Source organism: Chanodichthys erythropterus, chromosome 6 (assembly GCF_024489055.1).
Source record: "Chanodichthys erythropterus isolate Z2021 chromosome 6, ASM2448905v1, whole genome shotgun sequence".
NCBI lineage: Eukaryota > Metazoa > Chordata > Actinopteri > Cypriniformes > Xenocyprididae > Chanodichthys > Chanodichthys erythropterus.
This window is the reverse complement of record NC_090226.1, coordinates 26,652,410-26,672,520: the sequence shown is the minus strand read 5'-3', so window position 1 is coordinate 26,672,520 and position 20,111 is coordinate 26,652,410. Positions and strand designations below refer to the sequence as shown.

Sequence of the window (20,111 nt, the reverse complement as noted above, 5' to 3'; positions counted from 1 at the left end):
ACTGCAGCTTGTGTTGCCTAGCCCAGCGCAGGGCTCGTTCCTTCTCCTGGAATCGATGAAAACATACGATAATGGGTCTTGGAGGTAGGCCATCTCTGGGTTTAGGTGCCAATCCACGATGTGCTCTTTCCAGTTCTGGTGGTTTCTCGAACACCTGATCCCCCATGACATCTTTCAGTAGATCAGAAGTGAACTTAATCATGTCTGTTCCGATTTCGCTGTCTTCAGGCACATTTATGATCCGAAGATTTGCCCTGCGTGAATGATTTTCCAGATTGTCCAAACGGTCTAACAGCGCCTCATTGGTTGTTTTTAACGCAGCGATGTCTGCCTCCGCTTTAATAAGGGCCTCGAAGTTTTCTCCTGCCGTAGTTTCCACAGTTGTGAGACGCTTTCCGAACGCGTCCACGGTTTCTTGAAACGATTCTATGGATAGTTGAATTGGTGCCAGGGAAGACTTGATTAACGCACTCATATCCTCTTTCAGATATACAGCAAAAGGTTTTTTGTTTTTTTTTCCAATCAAGAGCATTAAGTGATTTTCTTTTTCTTTTGTTGTTTGACAGACAGCTATACTGTATTATGCTGCTGTCACTTTAAGAGCTAATGCACAGATCCTATTGACATAAGTCCGATTTCTTTCCCAACTGTTTTTCACTTAAGACATAACTTACTGTTTTTACATAAATATTAAAACCACAGCTTATTGCTTAACTCTCTTTAACGTCAAGCATGTCACATATAAGTTTGCGTGTTCAGTCTATTCTTTGCTATATACGTCAACTTAAAACTTTTTGAAGCAGCCTATTAAAATCATTCAGATATTGCACATTGTTGCATATTGTGGTATGTACATTTGCAATGTTTTGATTAATTGTGAATAGTTGTAAATGCATTACTGGCCATCCTTCTTGTCAAGCCCAAATACACACATCCTATGTCCTGCTGTAGGTTGCATGGCGGAAAGACTGAAGTCTGAATTACTTGAGCGGGAGAAGTTGGTGGATGTTCTGGCAGGGCCAGACGCATACAGAGATCTGCCCCGGCTACTGTCTCTTGCTCACGGAGGCCAGAGGGCCAGCAATGTGTTGTTATCATTAGAGGAGACTTATGCTGATGTCATGCCTGTCCATCAGACTCCGGAGGGGCACAGCGCTTTTGTGTGAGTAATGCCCTGATTTATGCCAGTAAATGCAGTATATAAGGAATGGCAGCTTATGGTGAAGACTAGTGTAGTTTCAAGAGTTCTGATGAAATTAAATTTGATGTTGGTTTAGGATGTTTTTTTTTTTTATCTCCTTTCTCTTTAAATGTAATAATTGTAGATGTATTTGTTTGTGTACATATACATGGATCATAGTAGATGCATCAAGTGTAGTGACTTTGCAGTCTACCCTGTTTGTTTGCAAAATTTAGCAGTGCTCCAGACTAAAATATGAGAGCAGTGGCACCAGTGCCACCAAGTTCTACAAATGGTGGCATCAGCACCCCAGGGTACTGGTGCTAACATCTGTAGAATATCACAATATTACTGTTGTATTTCACAGAAAAGTACAGTTGCTTAATAATACTGCATTTTTGTCTCATTGAATTGTACAGTTAAGCACTTGAGTTTAAGTTGGGACGCAGGTGTAAATAAACAGTAACATCTGTAAAAAGTGTAAAATACAAATTTTATATGGAAAATATTCTGCTTGTGCAATTCTGTCTGTCTGACTCAAGGTAAAAAGTAACTATATGGCTTCTATCTGTATGGTTGTTAACTGCAGTCTAAACACATTTAGCATAAAATCAAAAAACTGCCGTGACAAAAATTACTTTAATTATATTGTATTATTCCTATAATTCATTGCGATATACCGGTATACCATTACACAGGGTATCCGCGGGGCATTAAAAAGCATTAAAAGTCATTAAATGGATTTTGCAAAAATTAAGGCCTTTAATGGCATTCAAAAGCATTAAATTTTATTCCTACAGGCATTAATTTTTTTAGATAGTTTTGAAGAAAATAATACTATCAGTTTATATTGAATATAGCCTTCATAATTAATAACTTTGATTTGCTGTCGCAAAATATGTTCACTGGTGTGATACACACACGGAACCAGTTTGGTAATTGCCTCCGGCCGGTGCAAAATTGCAATAACGCCGTTTTGGACAGAGGCGGGCTGTGACCTGCGGAAGGCTGCATCAAGAAAGCCATTGTGACGAATATACTTGTTGACCTGATCTAGCTTCCGAGACCCACCGGTACTGCCGCACGAGGCGCTTGCTTTCATCTCTCTGTCTGCGTCTGCTATTCAGTGAGTGGCTGATAGAGCTGTGCGCTCTGTCAGAGAACAAATAAAATAGATACTATTGCTTCTTACCTGTGATCATTTTACGTGTACGTATAGCCAAAATCACACCAAATGTCTTTATCTTATGTGTGTTGTAATTTTGTCAGACAACGTCTTGATTATAAATCAGGATTTAGTGCTGTGTTAGCATGTCAGGGCTCGAAAGTAACGCTTGTCAAATAGTCCGGTTTGAAACCAATGGAGCTACGTTCAACTTAGGCTTACGATGCTTTTGGGAAACGCTGCCCTGGCTGGACAAGGACATTCTTACATTTAGTGTAAGTGGTGATCGATAGTGGATGATAATAATAGGCTGTAAATGTACTGACGATAACAAGGTTGTGCTGTTGAGGCTCGCGCACCATCTCCAGGAGAAATGGAAACATGAGCGAAGCACACAAAAAGAAACTCAGTTAATCATACTGCGGTAAAAATCAAAATGTGGAGTTTTTATAACTTGATACAGTTAAGCAAAATCACACGACCAAGAAAGCTGTTTTCCTAAACAGGCTACCGTTACGATTAAAAACGTTACACTGATTTCATATGACAGTTCAGTTAACAAATAGTTAATATTAAGTCACTTACACATTAGAAGGAACATTGACTGTTTTTGTTCTATTTTAGCAGCGAAAATAGTGAAAAAAAAAAATCACAGCAGAACCATAGAGTAGCAACACCCACCCTACATCCCAATGTGCATACTATTTACCCTATCCATCCTAAATAGTATTGAATATTACTAATGTCACAAACTATTTAGGATGGATAGAATGCACATAGGGCTGGGCGATATATCGAATGCTTTTGTCACGCGCATTTCGTCAGTAAAGCCGGTTCCCTGATTACCGTTAAATCGCCATTACCTGCTTTCAAATGGAGCGGCATTTAATAGACAGATCACTTATAAGCCACGCAATATCGTGTTCATATCGCAGATGAATCACCGACGATATTGAATGCGATATTGCGTGGCTTGTCAGTGAACTACGGCTCTGTCTATTAAATGCCGCTCCATATGAAGGCAAGTGATGGCGATTTAGTGGTAATCAGGAAACCGGCTTTACCGACGAAATGCGTGTGACAAAAGCATTCGATATATCGCCCAGCCCTAAATGCACATTGACACGCAGGCTCAGCCTTGTTTTCGTTACTGAATGATTCAACGTTTTGAACAAATCCATTCAAATTCAATGATCCATTCATAAACAGCTGCCTCATTCCTGAATGAACCAGCCATTGGAATGAATCATTTTAATGAATGACTCACTTATTAAGACGGTTACTTGATGCCACCTACTGGTGGTTTAATTAATTTTTTAAATATGTCAAAGCTGCAATATTCTGAAAGGATATTTATATTTACACCACAAAAAAAAAAATCCTCTCTCTCTTTTTTTTTTTTTTTTTCTCGGACAAGCAACTGTTTTACTCGTACAAGTGAATGACAAGGCTTAATGTCGAGCCCTATATGTAGTCTTAATGGGCTACGTTTCAGTCATCATTTTATGTTGTCTGACAACAAAACCAGAAAAATATATAGATTAAACACTTTTTGGAATTTGGCTGTATTTAAATATATGTGAGCAAAAAGGGTAGCAACAGAGAAGCAAACAAAACAAAGGGCTGACGTATGACGTCATCTATCGACATTTAGCGACATATATACCAGAATAGCATGGTGCCAGTTAGGTGTTACTACAGTAAATCCATGGTAAATGTGTGGATTAAAAAGCCTTCTTGTTCTTTCATGGCAAAATGTAAATCAGTCCCTACAGTTCTCTTTTATAGGTTCACTCAACACTGCGTAGCTATGATGCAGTGGGAACGCTCTTGGGGCGGTGCTGATTGTCTGAACCAGAATAGAATCATTGGCTAATTCATTGGCTGATGGCATTTAAAAGGATCACAGGCTGACCAAAGTGCTGTACTCATAGAAATGGAGCAAAGAGAGATTAATAACACCAATACTATTAACCCTTTAACTGTCACCCCCACTTTTTTTTTAGACAAGAAAATGCACTATCCAAACTTAAATGGTTGTAATTCAAGAATCCTTTGGAGTATAGACATAACGCTGGCCTTGTTTTAAAGATGAAATTTGGCAGATTATTGTAGATGTGAAATAACTTATGTAAGTGAAACATAAAAACAGTTATAGAAGTTTAAGTTTATGAAAATGTAAAATGTAAAATATATATTTTACAAAACAAGTTTTACTCTAAGGCTGCAAGGATCAAAGCCAAAAATCTGAACAAGTTGTGTTCCAAATTTCAGGTTGATATCTCAAAAAATGAGCTTTCAGTAAGATTTTGTTTGGGTGCAGTACCACACTTTTTCACTAGATGACAACCAAGCTCCATTACTGACCACATAAAGGCGCCTCCATTTCCATATATGGTTTGAGTGATCTGAACCATATATTTCCATTATTTTCATACAATTTATGAAGTAGACATCCTATATAGAAGTAGTATGGGAAGTTTAGCAGAATTTGATATGAATTCAGCCTCTAATAAACATAAAAATAACATGTATGTGGGTTATAGATTGCCTCCACAATCATAAATGTATTTTTTTTTTCTATTAAAAACATTTTCAGACCTTTTTTTCTCAAAAAATTGAATGGATGTTATCTTTTGAACTCTTGGCATGAAAACAACGCAAGCTCTCTTCTTCTTCAAAGTAAGCACCGTCTTTGCAATCTCTCTACCTCACACACAATATCTAAATCAACTGACAAAATGCTAAAAGTTCGTAATACCGAATCCATGTTTCACGAGGTGCATTCACAGAATGTTACCGCTGGGTGTGAATAGTGCTCAAAAGAACGTCACCTCATCTTCTCTGACAGGCGCCCTGCACGTGCAGCTGACATAAACCACACTTTCAGTAAACAAAAAGAAAATCCTTTTCAGTGGTGAAGTGTTTTATGTGTTGTCTAATCTTTTGCGATTCGCACGCAACGCGTCAACGTCCGCTAATGTCCAATTCGCGACCTAATGACTCATTTGAACAGATTCATTTTAATTTAGCAAGAGTGGTTAGTAAAATTAGCCTTAATAATCCACAATATTTTCAGGTTATTTAAATGACAATGTGTAGTAAACCTTAGGCCTACCTATAAAATCAGTTAGTTTAGACTGGAGTGAGGTGAAACCAGAACAAAGTTTGTTGTTAGCTAGGTGCATTCAATTGTATATGGTAGAAAATTATATTATTAGTTAATATAAAATGCTACTTTTTAATACTTTTCATGTTTAGCAAAAAAGCATCTTCTCTTACAAAGCTATAAAATCACTTCTTTCTTTTTTTTGCAAAGAGGGCACGAAAGAATTACAGTGAGAGTGACTGGTACTTTATTGTCAGTATCGGGCTCGCAGATCATGTGGGTAGTTTTTACTGTTTGTGTGGATGTCACATGTCTGTCACCACTGAAGACCATTTTTGACCCAGGAAAAACCCTGCATTGATTCATTTGAATTGAAATATTTAATACTTTCACAGCAAAAATTATGTATGCGATTAATTTAATTAATCACAGAGTATGTAATTAATTAGATTAAAATTTTTAATCGATTGACAGCCCTAGTTTCAACCAATCTTTAATGATTTTTCATGTTCATCGCTATTTCAAAATAAAGGTCTTAACATGCCTTATGAGTATGAAAATATGCTTGTTGCAAATTGATAAATTACTGCTCCTCTGTAATTTATTTTGAAAATCACCAAATTTGTCACCAAATATGTAAACTACAGATTCTAAGCTTTCAAATGATATATAGTTTGTAAAGATTACTTTAGGTTTAGTATAGAACATTACTGTTTTAAATATGTAATGGCAAACGTCCCACCTGTGGGACGGTGACAGTTAAGGGGACACAGTTTTAAACAGAAGAGTCATTTATAAGCTAAAAGCATCAAAAAAATAAGTTTTGACTTGACTTGACTTGACTTGAACTCAGACAGAGAGGAAGCCGATGTAATATAAAGTGGAAGTCGAGTCCTTTTTCCACAATGTGGAGCCAGCCACTTTAAAAGCTTGGTTACCCCTTGATTTTAGCCGGGTTCTGGGTATTTGAAGGAGGAATTTTGTTTCAGATCTAAGACTTCTAGTGGGACAAATATAAATGGAGTAGATCAGACAAATAAGAAGGAGCTAAATCATTTAATGATTTATACACCAGTAATAAAATTTTAAACTCAATTCTGGAATTTATTGGGAGCCAATGAAGGGATCTCAGAAGGGGGTAGCGTGATCAAATTTCCTCTTTCCGTTCAAGAATCTCACCACAGCATTTTGAACAACCTGTAAGTGTGCCGTTTGGGACTTAGATATACCAAAGAGAATTGGTTATGTGGAGCAGGGCTACACGTGCATTACAGTGGTTGAGGAGACGTTGGCCACTCACCTTTGGCTTTCCTTCCAAGCCCTGTAGGGCCACTTCTGCCCTTGTAGGCAAATCCTACATGCTGGCTGACCATGCAGGTATGGCACTTAGTACCATGGCCATTCTTCAGGCCTACCAAGCGGATGTCCTTGAGGAAATGGACAAAGGCGGGGGGCCTTACGCCGGAGGTGGTCAAGGAGCTACTAAGCACACTGCACATGCGTTTGGGCACACCATGGCGGGTTTGGTTAACGTTGAGCACCACCTCTGGCTAAATATTACTGAAATCCATGAAAAAGAGAAGATCTTCCTACGGGGTGCCCCTATCTCACAGTCAGGTTTGTTTGGAGAGGTGGTCAACTCAGTAGTCGACAAATTCCGAACTGCTAAGACGCAGTTGGTTGCCCTTAAGCAGTTTATGTCTAGGAGGGCTCGTGAACCTCCCACTCCTGCCCCCGTGCCCAGGGACCGCTTCACTCACAGGAAAGAGGCCTCTAGAAGGAGTGACGAGCCGAGACATCCCCCGCCTTGCACGGTCTGGGGAGCTCGTGGCCATCCGATGCCCCGCCAGCGCCCCCATAGACGCATTGACTTGAGGCAGCCAGCTAAACCCGCTGCTTCAGCTTTGCAGGGGCGTTCCTGACCTACGGGTTAGGAAACCGAGAGCTTCTCAGAAGGGAGGGACAGACCCCCGCCATGCACGCTTGGGGATACAGAGTCAGCCTGCCAAGACCATCTTCCTGTGTTGAAGGATGGAGATGCTCCAGGCTATCTCCCCTCTACATATTTTCTTGCTCGAGCTGCACGCCGCCTCCTCCTTTGGGCTCAAGACAGGTTTCTTTCACTGTGAGCAGTTCATGTTCCAGAGGACTTGAACGTAGCAGCGGACTTCTTGTCGAAACAGAAGCTCAGGTCAGGGAAATTGGTGTTGCATCAGTGGCTGGCTCAAATTCAGAGCATGTTCGGCGAGGCGGAATTGGACCTCTTTGTGTTGCAGGTCTCCACACATTGCCCCCTATGGTTCTCCCTGTCTCATCCAACGCCTCTGGGGATAGATGCCTTCCCTCATCCCTGGCCGGATTTGAGACTGTATGCATTCCCTCCAGTCAAGTTAATCCCTGCTGTCCTTTGCAGAGTGAGGGAGTGTGGGATCTGCCTCCTTCTGTTAGCCCCATTCTGGTCATCCCAGACATGGTTCTCCCTGGTGGAGGGGTCCCCTTGGCAGATCCCTGTCAGAAGAGATAAGTTGTCTCAGCTTTAGGGCAGGATTTGGCATTCTTGACCCGGGATATGGAGATTGTGGGTGTGGATGATCAGGGGCAGTCGCTAGCTACAGTGGCTACACTGTAGTCATTTACTACAGTTCATTCATGGTAAATGTTTGTAAGCGTGGTGATTTTGCGATTTAAAAGTCTTCTATCTTCATTCAAGGCACGTTTCTCCTGCAACGCAGTTAAATAATGGTATCTGGGACTGGGAATAACATAGCTCCTTTAAGCTTTTGTTCCGTTATCCACTGGGCTGTGCTGCGTAGTTCAAAGTAAACTAGTGAAACACCTGAAAACAGCACTATTTGTTCTGTATTTGTTGTTACTGACTGAGAAACAACTTCAGATGATTCAGTGACAGAGCGGTCCGAACTAATCCAAATAGTTTCAGAATGCTTGCAAGCGTGTTTGGCCAATTCATGGAAAAGAAAGAATCGATACAAAAGAACAATTAATTCATGAATGACTGGTATCGCTGGTTCCGTTGAAAGAAATACGGGACACACGTAATAATATAAAGCAATCATTAGTGGTAGAAGTGATGGTTCTACCATATTTATGGCAGTGTGGCAGTTTTGCAGCCTTGGCTAAATGTAGTATACATGAGACTAAATAATGATCTGAGATGTCATCGCTCTGCTGCAGAATTTCAACGGCATCAATATCGATTCCATGTGACAATATTAGATCTAAAAAAATGATTACGACAATGAGTGGGTCCTGACACGCTCCAATAGAGTTTAGAATGTCTGTAAATGCCAATCCCAATGCGTCTTTATCATTATCTACATGGATATTAAAATCACTAACAACAAGGACTTTATCCGCAGCTAGTATTAACTCCGATAGAACATCAGTAAATTCTTTGATAAAGTCTGTATGGTGCCCTGGTGGCCTGTATACAGTAGCAACCACAAATGTCAACTTACATAATGTTACATAAAGCACCATCACTTCGAAGGATATTTGAAAGACTTTTGAGTAATACTGAAGATATTACAATAAATTACAGCAACACTTCTCCCTTTGCCTTTCTGACGAGGATTGTGTTGATGATTGTAACCTTGAGGGCTAGACTCATTTAAAGTAATGTAATCATCTGGTTTTAACCAGGTATCTGTTAAACACAGCAAATCTAGATTATCATGGAAACAAACAAGTGGCAGGAAGTTTAACAAAGGGAGGCATGTGACAATTGAAAATGCAAACATAGAGTTCAAAACAGACAGATATGTGACAGACACTAGTCTACATCGCGATTTGATTTAAGTGTTCTGACCTGTTTTTTTATTTATTCATCAAAAATATGACAAATTCCATGTTATACAGTAAAATCTTTTTATGACTGGATTCTGTGATTTCGTCCGCGTTTTCTGCATCACGGAAATCCTACTAATGTAGCAAACGAGTATGATAAGCTTGTTGTAAGAGTAATGCTGCGTTCACACCGAACGCGTCTGGGGCGTCTGATTTACATGTTAAGTCAATGTAAACGCACGTCTAGACATCCTGCGGTATGAATCAAGCATCTAGCGTGGTGCGAATCGGCCGTTGACGGGCGAATGGCGTGGCGTGAATTGAGCGTTCATATGTCTGCAACCTAGACGCCAGAGTTGAAAAATCTGAACTTTGGCGAAGACTCACGGCACGTAAACCAATCAGGGACTCTGCTTTGGTAGTCACGTGTTTATGACGTGATCAGTGGTGGAGAACAGAACAAAGATGGAGGACAAATTAATAGTAAATAAAACATATTTTGTTGGAATGTACTGCTTTGAATGTCACTAGGCAATGTTTTTACACAGAAAGTTCTTTTATGGATATTTTCAAAAATGTTTCACCAGGAACAATCAATGAAAAATCTTATTTAATGTTTGTTATATTTATGTGAGTTGATTATCAACTATTGTTTTTTACTATTACTGTGCTAATTACGTTTATTTATTTATTTTAATGTTGTTCTTGCCATGAAAATAGACATAGATGCTGATATGGCAATAAAAACAAACAAACAAACAATGTAGCATTAAATCACTATTCAACAGACTCAAGCCACCACCGCACTGTGGTCTATTAGGCTGCAGAAAGATTCTAACTTTTCAATGTGTTACGTTAACTGACTGTACTGACAAACTATACTAATTTAGGATATGTGATTTAAGCGATGTCATATGCATGAGTGACATGGCAATTTTAAAGTCCAGAACACACCAAGCCGATGCAGACGAACTAGTGGTGACGAAAGCAGACTGAGGGGTTGGCTCACATCGGCAGTGTCTGTGTCCAAAGTTGCCCTGACACACCAATCTGACGCTCGACAGCCGACGGCCATGTAGCATGTCAGTTCTGCACCTGCGTGAGATGAAATGCCTTTCCGAACCAGCAGGCGGCAGTAGCTGAACAGCCAATCAGAATGATCAGATGGCCTGACGGACCGACAAGCTGATTCAACATTTCGAATCGGACGAAAAAAAGCCGACGAGGACCAACTTTAGCCAACGGTGCGGAACACACTGAGAAAACTTAGTCAGTCGATGAAGAAAAACTGCCTGACCGCTGACCGCCGGCTCGGTGTGTTCCTGCCTTAAGGGACGGGGCTAATGTTATATTGGATGAACTTATATTGAAAAAGGAAACTCATAGGGGGGTCATTGTTTATTAAATTTACAGTAAGTTATTGTAGCACAGTTAAAGTTTGTGTGTGGGAAGGAAGAGGTCTGGGTCAGCAAACAACTGCTGACTGAGCTTTTATTGAGAACAAAGTTCAACAGAAAGATCCCCGCGGTTTTGAAAAGATAGAAGTCGACCCCCGCACTTTTGATAAGGGCTGCTTCAGTCACACTATATCACCTTTTAGCTTAGGATATTTTCTTTCAAATGAGACCATTTTCACGTTTCTGTGAGCTTTCGTTCGTAAATAATCAGCTGTTTTGTCGCGGATGTGAAAAGGAAATGCGCTCTCAAACGGAGAAAAACACACGATCTCCAAACCATCGATCAAAGCGTGCTAACGTGCAAAGCGTTTTAGGACAGGTCGATGGTAAATAAATCATGCCCGAACATTAGCGTTTGTCAATCAAGCCAAACCGTCCATTCAGAAACTGAGAAATTTGACACTTTAAGGTAAGGACGCTGATCTATCAGGTTGACGCGCGAGCTGGCTTGACTGACGTTTTCATGAGGATTTATAATTTATGGACTGTTTTGATTTCGGTAATTACATCTTGAAAGGCAAAAGCATTGATGGCATCCATAAAAGAGATATCTGAAATAGAAACGAAAGTGATATTGCCTCATCCAGTGGATGACGCACGAGAGGAGATCTGTGCGTTTCATTGGTATGTGTATACTGTAATACTGTAATACTGCATTTACAATGCTTATCAGTGGCGTGCACTTTGATCGTGAAAGTGAAAGGGCCTTTTGCGGTCGCATCGCGGTGCTCATTTCATACTTCATTTCCTGCGTTCCGTTCAGTCTCGCGCGAGCGCGGAAAGACCATGGGAAGGACGCGTTCGGCGCATGCATATGTGCACCGCCCGTTGTCATAACACCGCCCGTTGTCCCCCCCCCCGGAACGCAGTTTGGTCCCCCTCACTTTGAAAATGTAGCAACAGCAACATAAATAATCCACAAAGGTCTTCACTCCAGATTCGGTAGAACCTCAACACTATGCTTTTGTCCCCTGAATTTAATTATGAGAGGCATTACAGGATGTTTCACCACATCCCTGTGCACACACCGAACCCCAACCATGCGGCCTGTATCCAATGCCCCAGATGAAATCAGTCTTTGATGGACAGAGGTTTGGTTACAGCCCGAGTCCACCAAGGCCTGATAGGTACCCCCTTGATACTCAAAAAAAAAGACAAAAGAGAGTGAGAGAGAGAGACAGCTGGAAGGGGTTCGCCGACCCCTTGGCACGCCACCATGTGGTCCTCCACCAACTGTGTCTAGCGACGTGGGGAGGTGGCACTGGACCCACTCGGCCGTCTTCTTTGGGAGCCGAGTGATGAACTGCTCCAGCACCACGCGATCGATGACCAGATCCACGTCGCTTCCCTCAGCCAGCAACCATTTGCGGCACGAGTCCGGAGCTGTTGGGCCATCACGAAGGGCCGGCCGGACTCACCCAGGTCGAGGGAATGGAAGCGTTGACGGTGTTGTTCCGGGGTCCGGCCAACCCGCTGGATGATGGCCCGCCGTAGGTCGTCGTAGACCAGGAGATTCTGGACTGGCAGCTGCTGTGCCGCCACCTTCGATTCTCCTGAGAGGAGCGGGACCAACCTCATAGACCACTGGTCCCACAGTCATTTACTCGTTTCGGCGGACCTCTCAAAGAGCTTGAGAAAAACTTCTGGATCGTCCAGTGGGCCCATCTTATTCAGGGGCAGGTGGACAGGCACAGCTGGCTGCCTGCTAGGCTCCCGAGGAACCTCCCGATCAATCCAGCTCTGGAACACCTCGCGGTCCTCCTGCTGGGTCTGGAGGATGGATTGGAAGCACCGCTCCTGGTCTTGGCGCAGATCCAGCAGGGCCTGGTGTTGCTCTTGGTGCAGGACCGCGAGGGACGCGATGACGTCCGCAAATGGTGTGGAGGACGATGACTGCATGGCGGCGTACTCCCGTCTTCCTTCCCGGGTTTCGGCACCAGTGTAGCACAGTTAAAGTTCGTGTGTGGGAAGGAAGAGGTCTGGGTCAGCGAACAACTGCTGACTGAGCTTTTATTGAGAACAAAGTTCAACAGAAAGACTGTGCAGCGCACAACAACAGCAACATAAATAATCCACAAAGGGCTTCACTCCAGATTCGGTAGACACAATCCACAAGGGCTTCACTCCAAGTAACTCGCTGTGCCTCAGTCAGCAGTTCCCCTCTCTCTCACACACTCCTGCTTCTCACGGCGTCTTATCCTGTCTCCGCGCCAATCACTAGAACAAGAAACAGGTGGGTGTTCGTGATTTGTATTTAACCCACTCACTTACCAAGTGTCTCCCGCTATTCTCTCCAGTTGCAGACCTCGCTGAACCAAGCCCCCCTCGTCACAGTTATGTATTTCACAAACTAGTTAGCAACTTGCAGTTAAGACGATGCTTTGACTCTCGTGAAGACACCGCTTGACTGCTTGCCGCTGCCTGAACGAGACCTCTTTACTGAAGTGAAAGGGTTGGCTGGTGCCAGTACAATGGAATGGGCTCTGCTGGACAAACTATGTAATCACACCATTTACAACCATTTTATCTGCGTTATATGTGCTGTAAAAATAAATGATCATATCGGTGGCATATCGGCACCACATATGCCGATGCAGATATATCGGCGACAGGCCCATATCGGCCGATTAAAATCGGCAAAATGATATATTGGTCAGGCTCTAGAATCCATGATACCTGTAACAGAGACTAACTCCGTGATTCCCTCCTCTGACCATTGGAAGGAGCCCTCGCCTGAATACTGACACACACACACATACACTACACTTCCCATCAGCCCGTACCTTGGACTAATCCTCACATTCAGCTGAAGCTCATCACTCTGACTATTTAAGACTCTCTTACACGCCACATCATTGCGAAGTCTTGTATTTCCCTGTTATACATTTCTGAGTGTTCATTCTGTCTGTCTGACTGTCTGCCTGTTGCTGATCCTGTTTGCCACCTGATTACGATACTCTGCCGCCTTCCTCTGACCTGTGCTTTGTTTCCTGACCTGTGAGTGATTTCTGACTGCCCTTTTCTACTGCCTGTATACTGACCACGATTCTGCCTGTCCCCTGTTATACCTGTTTGCCCCTGTTTGAGCTTGCCTGTTATACTACTCTATTCTCTAATAAAAGCATGCAAGTGGATCCCAGCCTGAGTTTCATCTGTCCCGTTTGAAGTTCCAGTCTTGTCTGACAACTAAATATGCTGGAGATTGTTTCTGGATGAGAGCAGAGGATTTTTCTTGAAACCCTCCCGAATAATAATTTGATAATTTAGGCTTTCTGAGACTCAACTAATCTCTGCTTTTCTCCAGCTGTGATCCTTGGAGAGTGTTTGGCCACTCAAACTGTCCTCCTCACTGCGCATTAGGATGATTCAGACTCACATCCTCTTCCAGGCAGATTTGTAACATCTTTAGTTGATTGGAACTTCTTAATTATTGCCCTAATAGTGGAAATGGGGATTTTCAATGCTTTAGCTATTTTTTTTTTTACAGCCACTTCCACTCCTGTGGAACAGGAAGTCATGGCTGGACAATTTCATGTTCATGATCACCCTGGTGAATATACCAGAATATACCAGAATATATTCTCTTGAGACTCCCCTGCTTCAGAGCGGTCAGGGTTAATGACAAGCTAAAGCCTGCTGGCAAGTTGACATGATTGGTTACAAGGTAGTTTGTGATGTCACAAACACCAGCAATTTCAAACCGCGGGTTTGAGGCTGTCTTTAGATCACTGCAGTTTTAGAGAGAAAATACTCGGCAATGGTGTGAATTTGCACATGGTTTGTCTTAAGGCATACTAAAAACACCACATAGACATATAAACAGCCTTAAAAAATTGATTTTCACTTTACTTTATTATTTCAAATGTTCTCAAAAAAAAAAAAAAAAAAGAAAAGAGCATGTGGGTGTTAGATTAATTCAATGTCTAACAAAATTGTGCACTAATATATATTCTCATGTATTATTAATGAAATATGACCCCCAGAACAGACAGAGCATACTGGATGTGTCATTACTTTATTTCATAGTTTCTGTGAAACAGTTTTGTTTTAGAACTTTAATTTTAAAATTCCTTGTATGTGGATTTACTGCATTCTCACATCAGACATTTAAATAAATAGCAAATACAAATCACATACAGCAACGAAAATCTGACATATTGTGTTGGTTTTGCAGGTCCATCATGCGTGGCTGTGATAACATGTGTAGTTACTGTATAGTGCCTTTCACTCGTGGCAGAGAGAGGAGCAGACCCCTGTCTTTCATCATGGAGGAGGTCCGCATGCTTTCAGATCAGGTACAATGGTAGAAGTTTGCAATATGTATGTAATAAACCTACAATAAAAGTCCATTATTTTTTTCAAATCTTTGATGGTGAGGTAATGTGTGATTTTGTGTGTGTGTTTGTTTGTGTGCGCGCGTTTTTTAAATTTTTATTACGCTGGTATTACAACATAAATATGAGGACATTTCATGAGTCCTCATATTTAAAATAGCTTTAAAAACATACTAAACAATGTTTTATTAAAAATGCAGAATGTTTTCTGTGATGGGTAGGTTTTGGGGTAGGGGTAGTATAGGGGGATAGAATGTACAGTTTGTAAGTATAAAAACCATTCTGCCTATTGAATGTCCTCACTTTGATAGCTAAACAAACCTGTGTGTTTTTGTTTGTAGGGGGTGAAGGAGGTCACCCTCCTAGGACAGAATGTGAACAGCTATAGGGACCTGTCTGAAGAGCAATTCATCTGTTCTGAGGGCAACACTCAGCTCAGCCGAGGATTCAAGACAGTTTATCGCAGAAAACAGGGAGGCCTCCGCTTTGCAGACCTTCTGGACAGAGTGTCCCTCATCAATCCAGAAATGAGGATACGCTTCACCTCACCACATCCTAAGGACTTCCCTGATGAGGTAGGTACCATGAATTTACATTAGAGTCAGAAATACAATCTGCTTTTTTGTAATTATTTTTGAAAATTCTACCTACATGTGATTTTTTTTTTTTTTTTTTTTTTTTTTATATAACACTGTCAGGTCCTCATAAAGATGTGTAGGAATCAACCCAAATAATTAATCAAAAATGTAATTAAATTACACTGAATAAGAACCGGATTAACCGTAAATGATTCAGAATCAATATTTTAATACTTTATCAATTATTCGTCCACCAAAAATTGAGCTTAAAGTATTTTACTAATTCCAGACAAAATATTATCCCATGGTCACTGAAATAATATTTTTTTATGATTATTAATTATGAATATGAGCAAAGACTTTATTGAGCTAAATCTACTAAACACAAACTAATCTAATGAAAAACATACACACACACATTTGATTATTTTATTTGGAATGACAAATACTGATTAAAACAACACAGCATCCAAATATTCACAAAGAGCCTATTATATTTCACCTGACAATACAGACAATGCAAAAAGTCGCAACCACATTAATAAGTAGACTATGGATAAAGATGACATCGTCTTCTCCAGACATGCAGACTGCCTATAATTGCTGACACAGAACAATATCTGGCTGTTTGCTTAGAGGTCTTTTTACTCAGTCCAGCAATCTGCAAGCCTCTGACACATGATCTGTGCACATATCCCAAGCTACCAAAAAAAAAATACTTAGTTTGGTCCTGTAACCACACACTGCCAAAGCATTGGTTAATGCCTAATACTTCAACATTTTCTCAGAAAAACACAAGTCCATGTAAAGATTAAAACAGCAGCCCACTTCCAGAATCAAAATGTTCTTAGAAAATTCATCGATGACTACGATGTCTGGAGTGTTTGGGTATTCTCTGAGAACACTTGTACAATTTACAATGTTATAGTCCTTTAAACGCGGGGAATCAGTTCTGTATGTGCGCTGTAGATTCCATTACCTTATCGCTGTGTAGTACAGAATGGTTCATGGTGTTTTGGGAACCACAAAGAGAGTTTTCAGCCGAGCTTTAATAACAAATTTTAGATATCTTACATTTACATTTAGTCATTTATCAGACGCTTTTATCCAAAGCGACTTACAAATGAGAGTAGTAGAATCAATCAAATCAACATGAGAACAACAGTATGTAAGTGCTGAGTGAAGTCACAGTTATGTCAGTAAAGTGCTCATAGCGAATTTTTTTTTTTTTATATATAAATACACAGATAGGAGAAGAATATTAGTCAAGGTAAGTGCTACTACTACTGGGTCAAGTGCTGACGAAAAAGATACGTCTTTAGCATTTTTTTGAAAATGGCTAGAGACTCAGCTGCTCGGATAGAGCGTGGTAGGTCATTCCACCAGCCAGGAACAGTCCCGGAGAAGGTCCGTGAGAGTGATTTTGTGCCCCTATGTGATGGCACCACAAGGCGCCGTTCACTTGCAGAACGCAGGTTTCTGGAGGGCGCGTAAGTCTGAAGTAGTGAGTTAAGGTATAGTGGTGCAGAGCCAGCGGTTGTTCTGTAGGCAAACATCAGAGCCTTGAATTGGATGCGAGCAGCTACTGGCAGCCAGTGCAGACTGATGAAGAGAGGAGTGACGTGCGCTCTCTTTGGTTCGTTGAAGACCAGTCTTGCTGCAGCATTCTGGATCAGTTGCAGAGGCTTGATAGTGCATGCTGGAAGGCCAGCCAAGAGAGCATTACAGTAGTCCAGTCTGGATAGAACAAGAGCTTGGACAAGAATTTGTGTGGAATGTTCCGATAGGAAGGGTCTAATCTTCCTGATGTTGTACAATGCAAATCTGCAGGACCGGGTCGTTGCTGCAACATGATCTGTGAAGGTTAGACAATCATCCATCACCACTCCAAGGTTTCTGGTTGTCCTGGAAGGAGTGATGGTTGAAGACCCAAGTTGAACTGAAAGGTTGTGATGAAGTGTTGGGTTTGCACCGATCACAAGCAGTTCCGTTTTTGCAAGGTTTAGTTGGAGGTGGTGGTCCTTCATCCAGGCAGAAATGGCTTTCAGGCAGGCTGTGATGCGACCAGCAATTGTCGGATCATCTGGTTGGAATGAGAGGTAGAGTTGTGTGTCATCAGCATAACAGTGATAGGAGAAACCATGATCCTGAATGACCGATCCTAGTGATGACGTGTAGATGGAGAAGAGAAGTGGACCAAGCACAGAGCCCTGAGGTACCCCAGTAGCAAGATGATGTGACTTGGACACCTCACCTCTCCAAGATACCCTGAAGGACCTACCTGAGAGGTAAGACTCGAACCACTGGAGCGCGGTTCCCGTGATGCCCTTCGACATGAGTGTAGACAGGAGGATCTGGTGGTTCACTGTGTCAAAGGCAGCAGACAGATCCAGCAAGATGAGTACTGATGATTTTGAAGATGCTCGTGCCAGTCTCAGGGCTTCAGTGACTGAGAGCAGGGCAGTCTCAGTAGAGTGGCCACTCTTGAAACCAGACTGGTGGTTGTCAAGGAGGTTGTTCTGTGTGAGATAAGTAGACAGTTGGTTGAATACAGCTCTCTCAAGTGTCTTAGCAATGAAAGGAAGAAGGGATACTGGTCTGTAGTTTTCTAAAAGTGCTGGTTTCAGAGTGGGTTTCTTAAGCAGTGGGGTAATCCTAGCCTGCTTAAAAGCTGTGGGAAATGTTCCAGTGTGAAGGGAGGAATTGATAATGTGAGTGAGTGCAGGTAGAATTGAGGAGGAGATGGCCTGAAGAAGATGAGTGGGGATAGGGTCTAGCGGACAGGTAGTGGGGTGATTGGAAAGAATGAGTTTGGAAACATCTGCCTCAGAAAGCATGGAGAAGGAGGGGAGAATTTGTGTGTTTTCAATTAAGATGTTCTTGTCAGTGTGTGGTGTGGAGAATTGGCCGCTGATGGTTGTTATTTTATGTGTGAAGAAAGTGGCAAAGTCAAAAGTGTTCGGGAGTCATTTGAGTTGTTAATTTTAGTGTGATTAGTAGGAGGTTTTAGCTTTGGAGACATTAGTAGAGAAAGAAGAAAGGAGTGACTGATATAAGCTAAGGTCAGTAGGATTTTTAGATTTGCGCCACTTCCTCTCTGCAGCCCTGAGTCTAGACCGATGCTCACGGATAACATCAGAGAGCCAGGGGGCAGAGGGGGTGGCGTGGGCTGGTCTGGTTAAAAGGGGGCAGAAATCATCTAAGCAAGATGATAGAGTGGTGCAGAGAGTGTCAGTAGCAGTGTTAGTGTCCATTGATGAGAATTGGTTAGCGGGAGGAAGTGTGGATGAGACCGAAGAGGATAGATGAGATGGTGAGAGGGAGCGTTGGTTTCGCCGAAAAGTGACGTGGTGGGGTGTGTGATGAGTTTGGGGTCAGGTTGAGTGTGAAAGTAATGAGAAAGTGGTCTGAGGTGTGTAGTGGAGTAACCAGTGTATTGTCGGTGGAGCCACAGCGTGTGTAGATGAGGTCCAATTGGTTACCTGATTTGTGGGTAGCTGAGGTAGCCACTCACTTGAGATCAAATGAGGCAAGCAGCGTGAGAGGTCAGCAGCCTGAGGTTTGTCTAGATGGATGTTGAAATCACCAAGTACTAGCAGAGGAGTGCCATCCTCAGGGAAGGATGAGAGTAACACATCCAACTCCTCCAAGAAGTTACCTAGCTGACCTGGGGGACGATAAACAACTACAACATGAATTTTAGTAGGGTAGGTGATGGTAATTGTATGTGATTCAAATGAGCCATTTTCAGAGAGAGATGGTAAAGGATTGAACTTCCATTCATTGGACATAAGCAAACCAGTACCACCACCCCTCCCAATGTGGCGTGAGGTGTGAGAGAAAGTGAAATTAGAGGAGAGGGCTGCTGGTGTGGCAGTGTCCTATGGTTTGATCCATGTCTCAGTCAGAGCCTTGAGATGGAGATCTGAATAAGTAGCAATAGCTGTGATGAAGTCTGCTTTGTTGACAGCAGACTGACAATTCCAGAGCCCAATCGAAATAGAAAACAATGTACTAGGTGACATTGGTAAAGAACGCAGGTTGTTATGGTTGCGCTGCTTACAGCGTGTAGCACGCGATTTACGAGTGTTAGTAATAGTGGGAATTTGGAAGCACATATCTAAAACAAGTCAAAAGACAGACAAGAACACACTGTATATAGAGGAAAGAAAGAATGAAAAAAGAAAAGAGCAATACTCAAGTGTCTTGTCGGTGTCGTTGCTCGGTAGAGTCGCACAGGTAGAGTCGCTGGTCTTTACACTCTTCGGTCTTCACACGAGGAGGGCTTCACATGAGGGCTGCCGCGTCCGCTGCCGCGGTACACTATGCACTTATACCATCTTATTACAACGTTAGTTCAGCAGGCCACGCCTTACTGACTCAGAGCAAGCGAGAACAAACGCGATTTGCCACGTGACCTCAGTAAACAAGCAGTAAAGCAACTATACAGCACTAAAATCAACTAGAAACGACAGCAAAACACT

The 20,111-nt window shown here is 42.1% G+C and overlaps 1 protein-coding gene across 5 annotated transcripts in view; it reads left to right on the top strand.

Moving 5' to 3' along the window:
• cdk5rap1 (CDK5 regulatory subunit associated protein 1) overlaps positions 1-20,111 on the top strand; it is a 312,787-nt gene that overhangs the window by 6,776 nt on the left and 285,900 nt on the right. For all 5 annotated transcript variants that reach the window (XM_067387409.1, XM_067387408.1, XM_067387407.1 and 2 more), the window contains exons 5-7: positions 952-1,162; positions 14,890-15,010; positions 15,391-15,624. In XM_067387409.1, the coding sequence (XP_067243510.1) occupies positions 952-1,162; positions 14,890-15,010; positions 15,391-15,624 (566 nt within the window). The remainder of the gene's footprint in view (positions 1-951; positions 1,163-14,889; positions 15,011-15,390; positions 15,625-20,111) is intronic.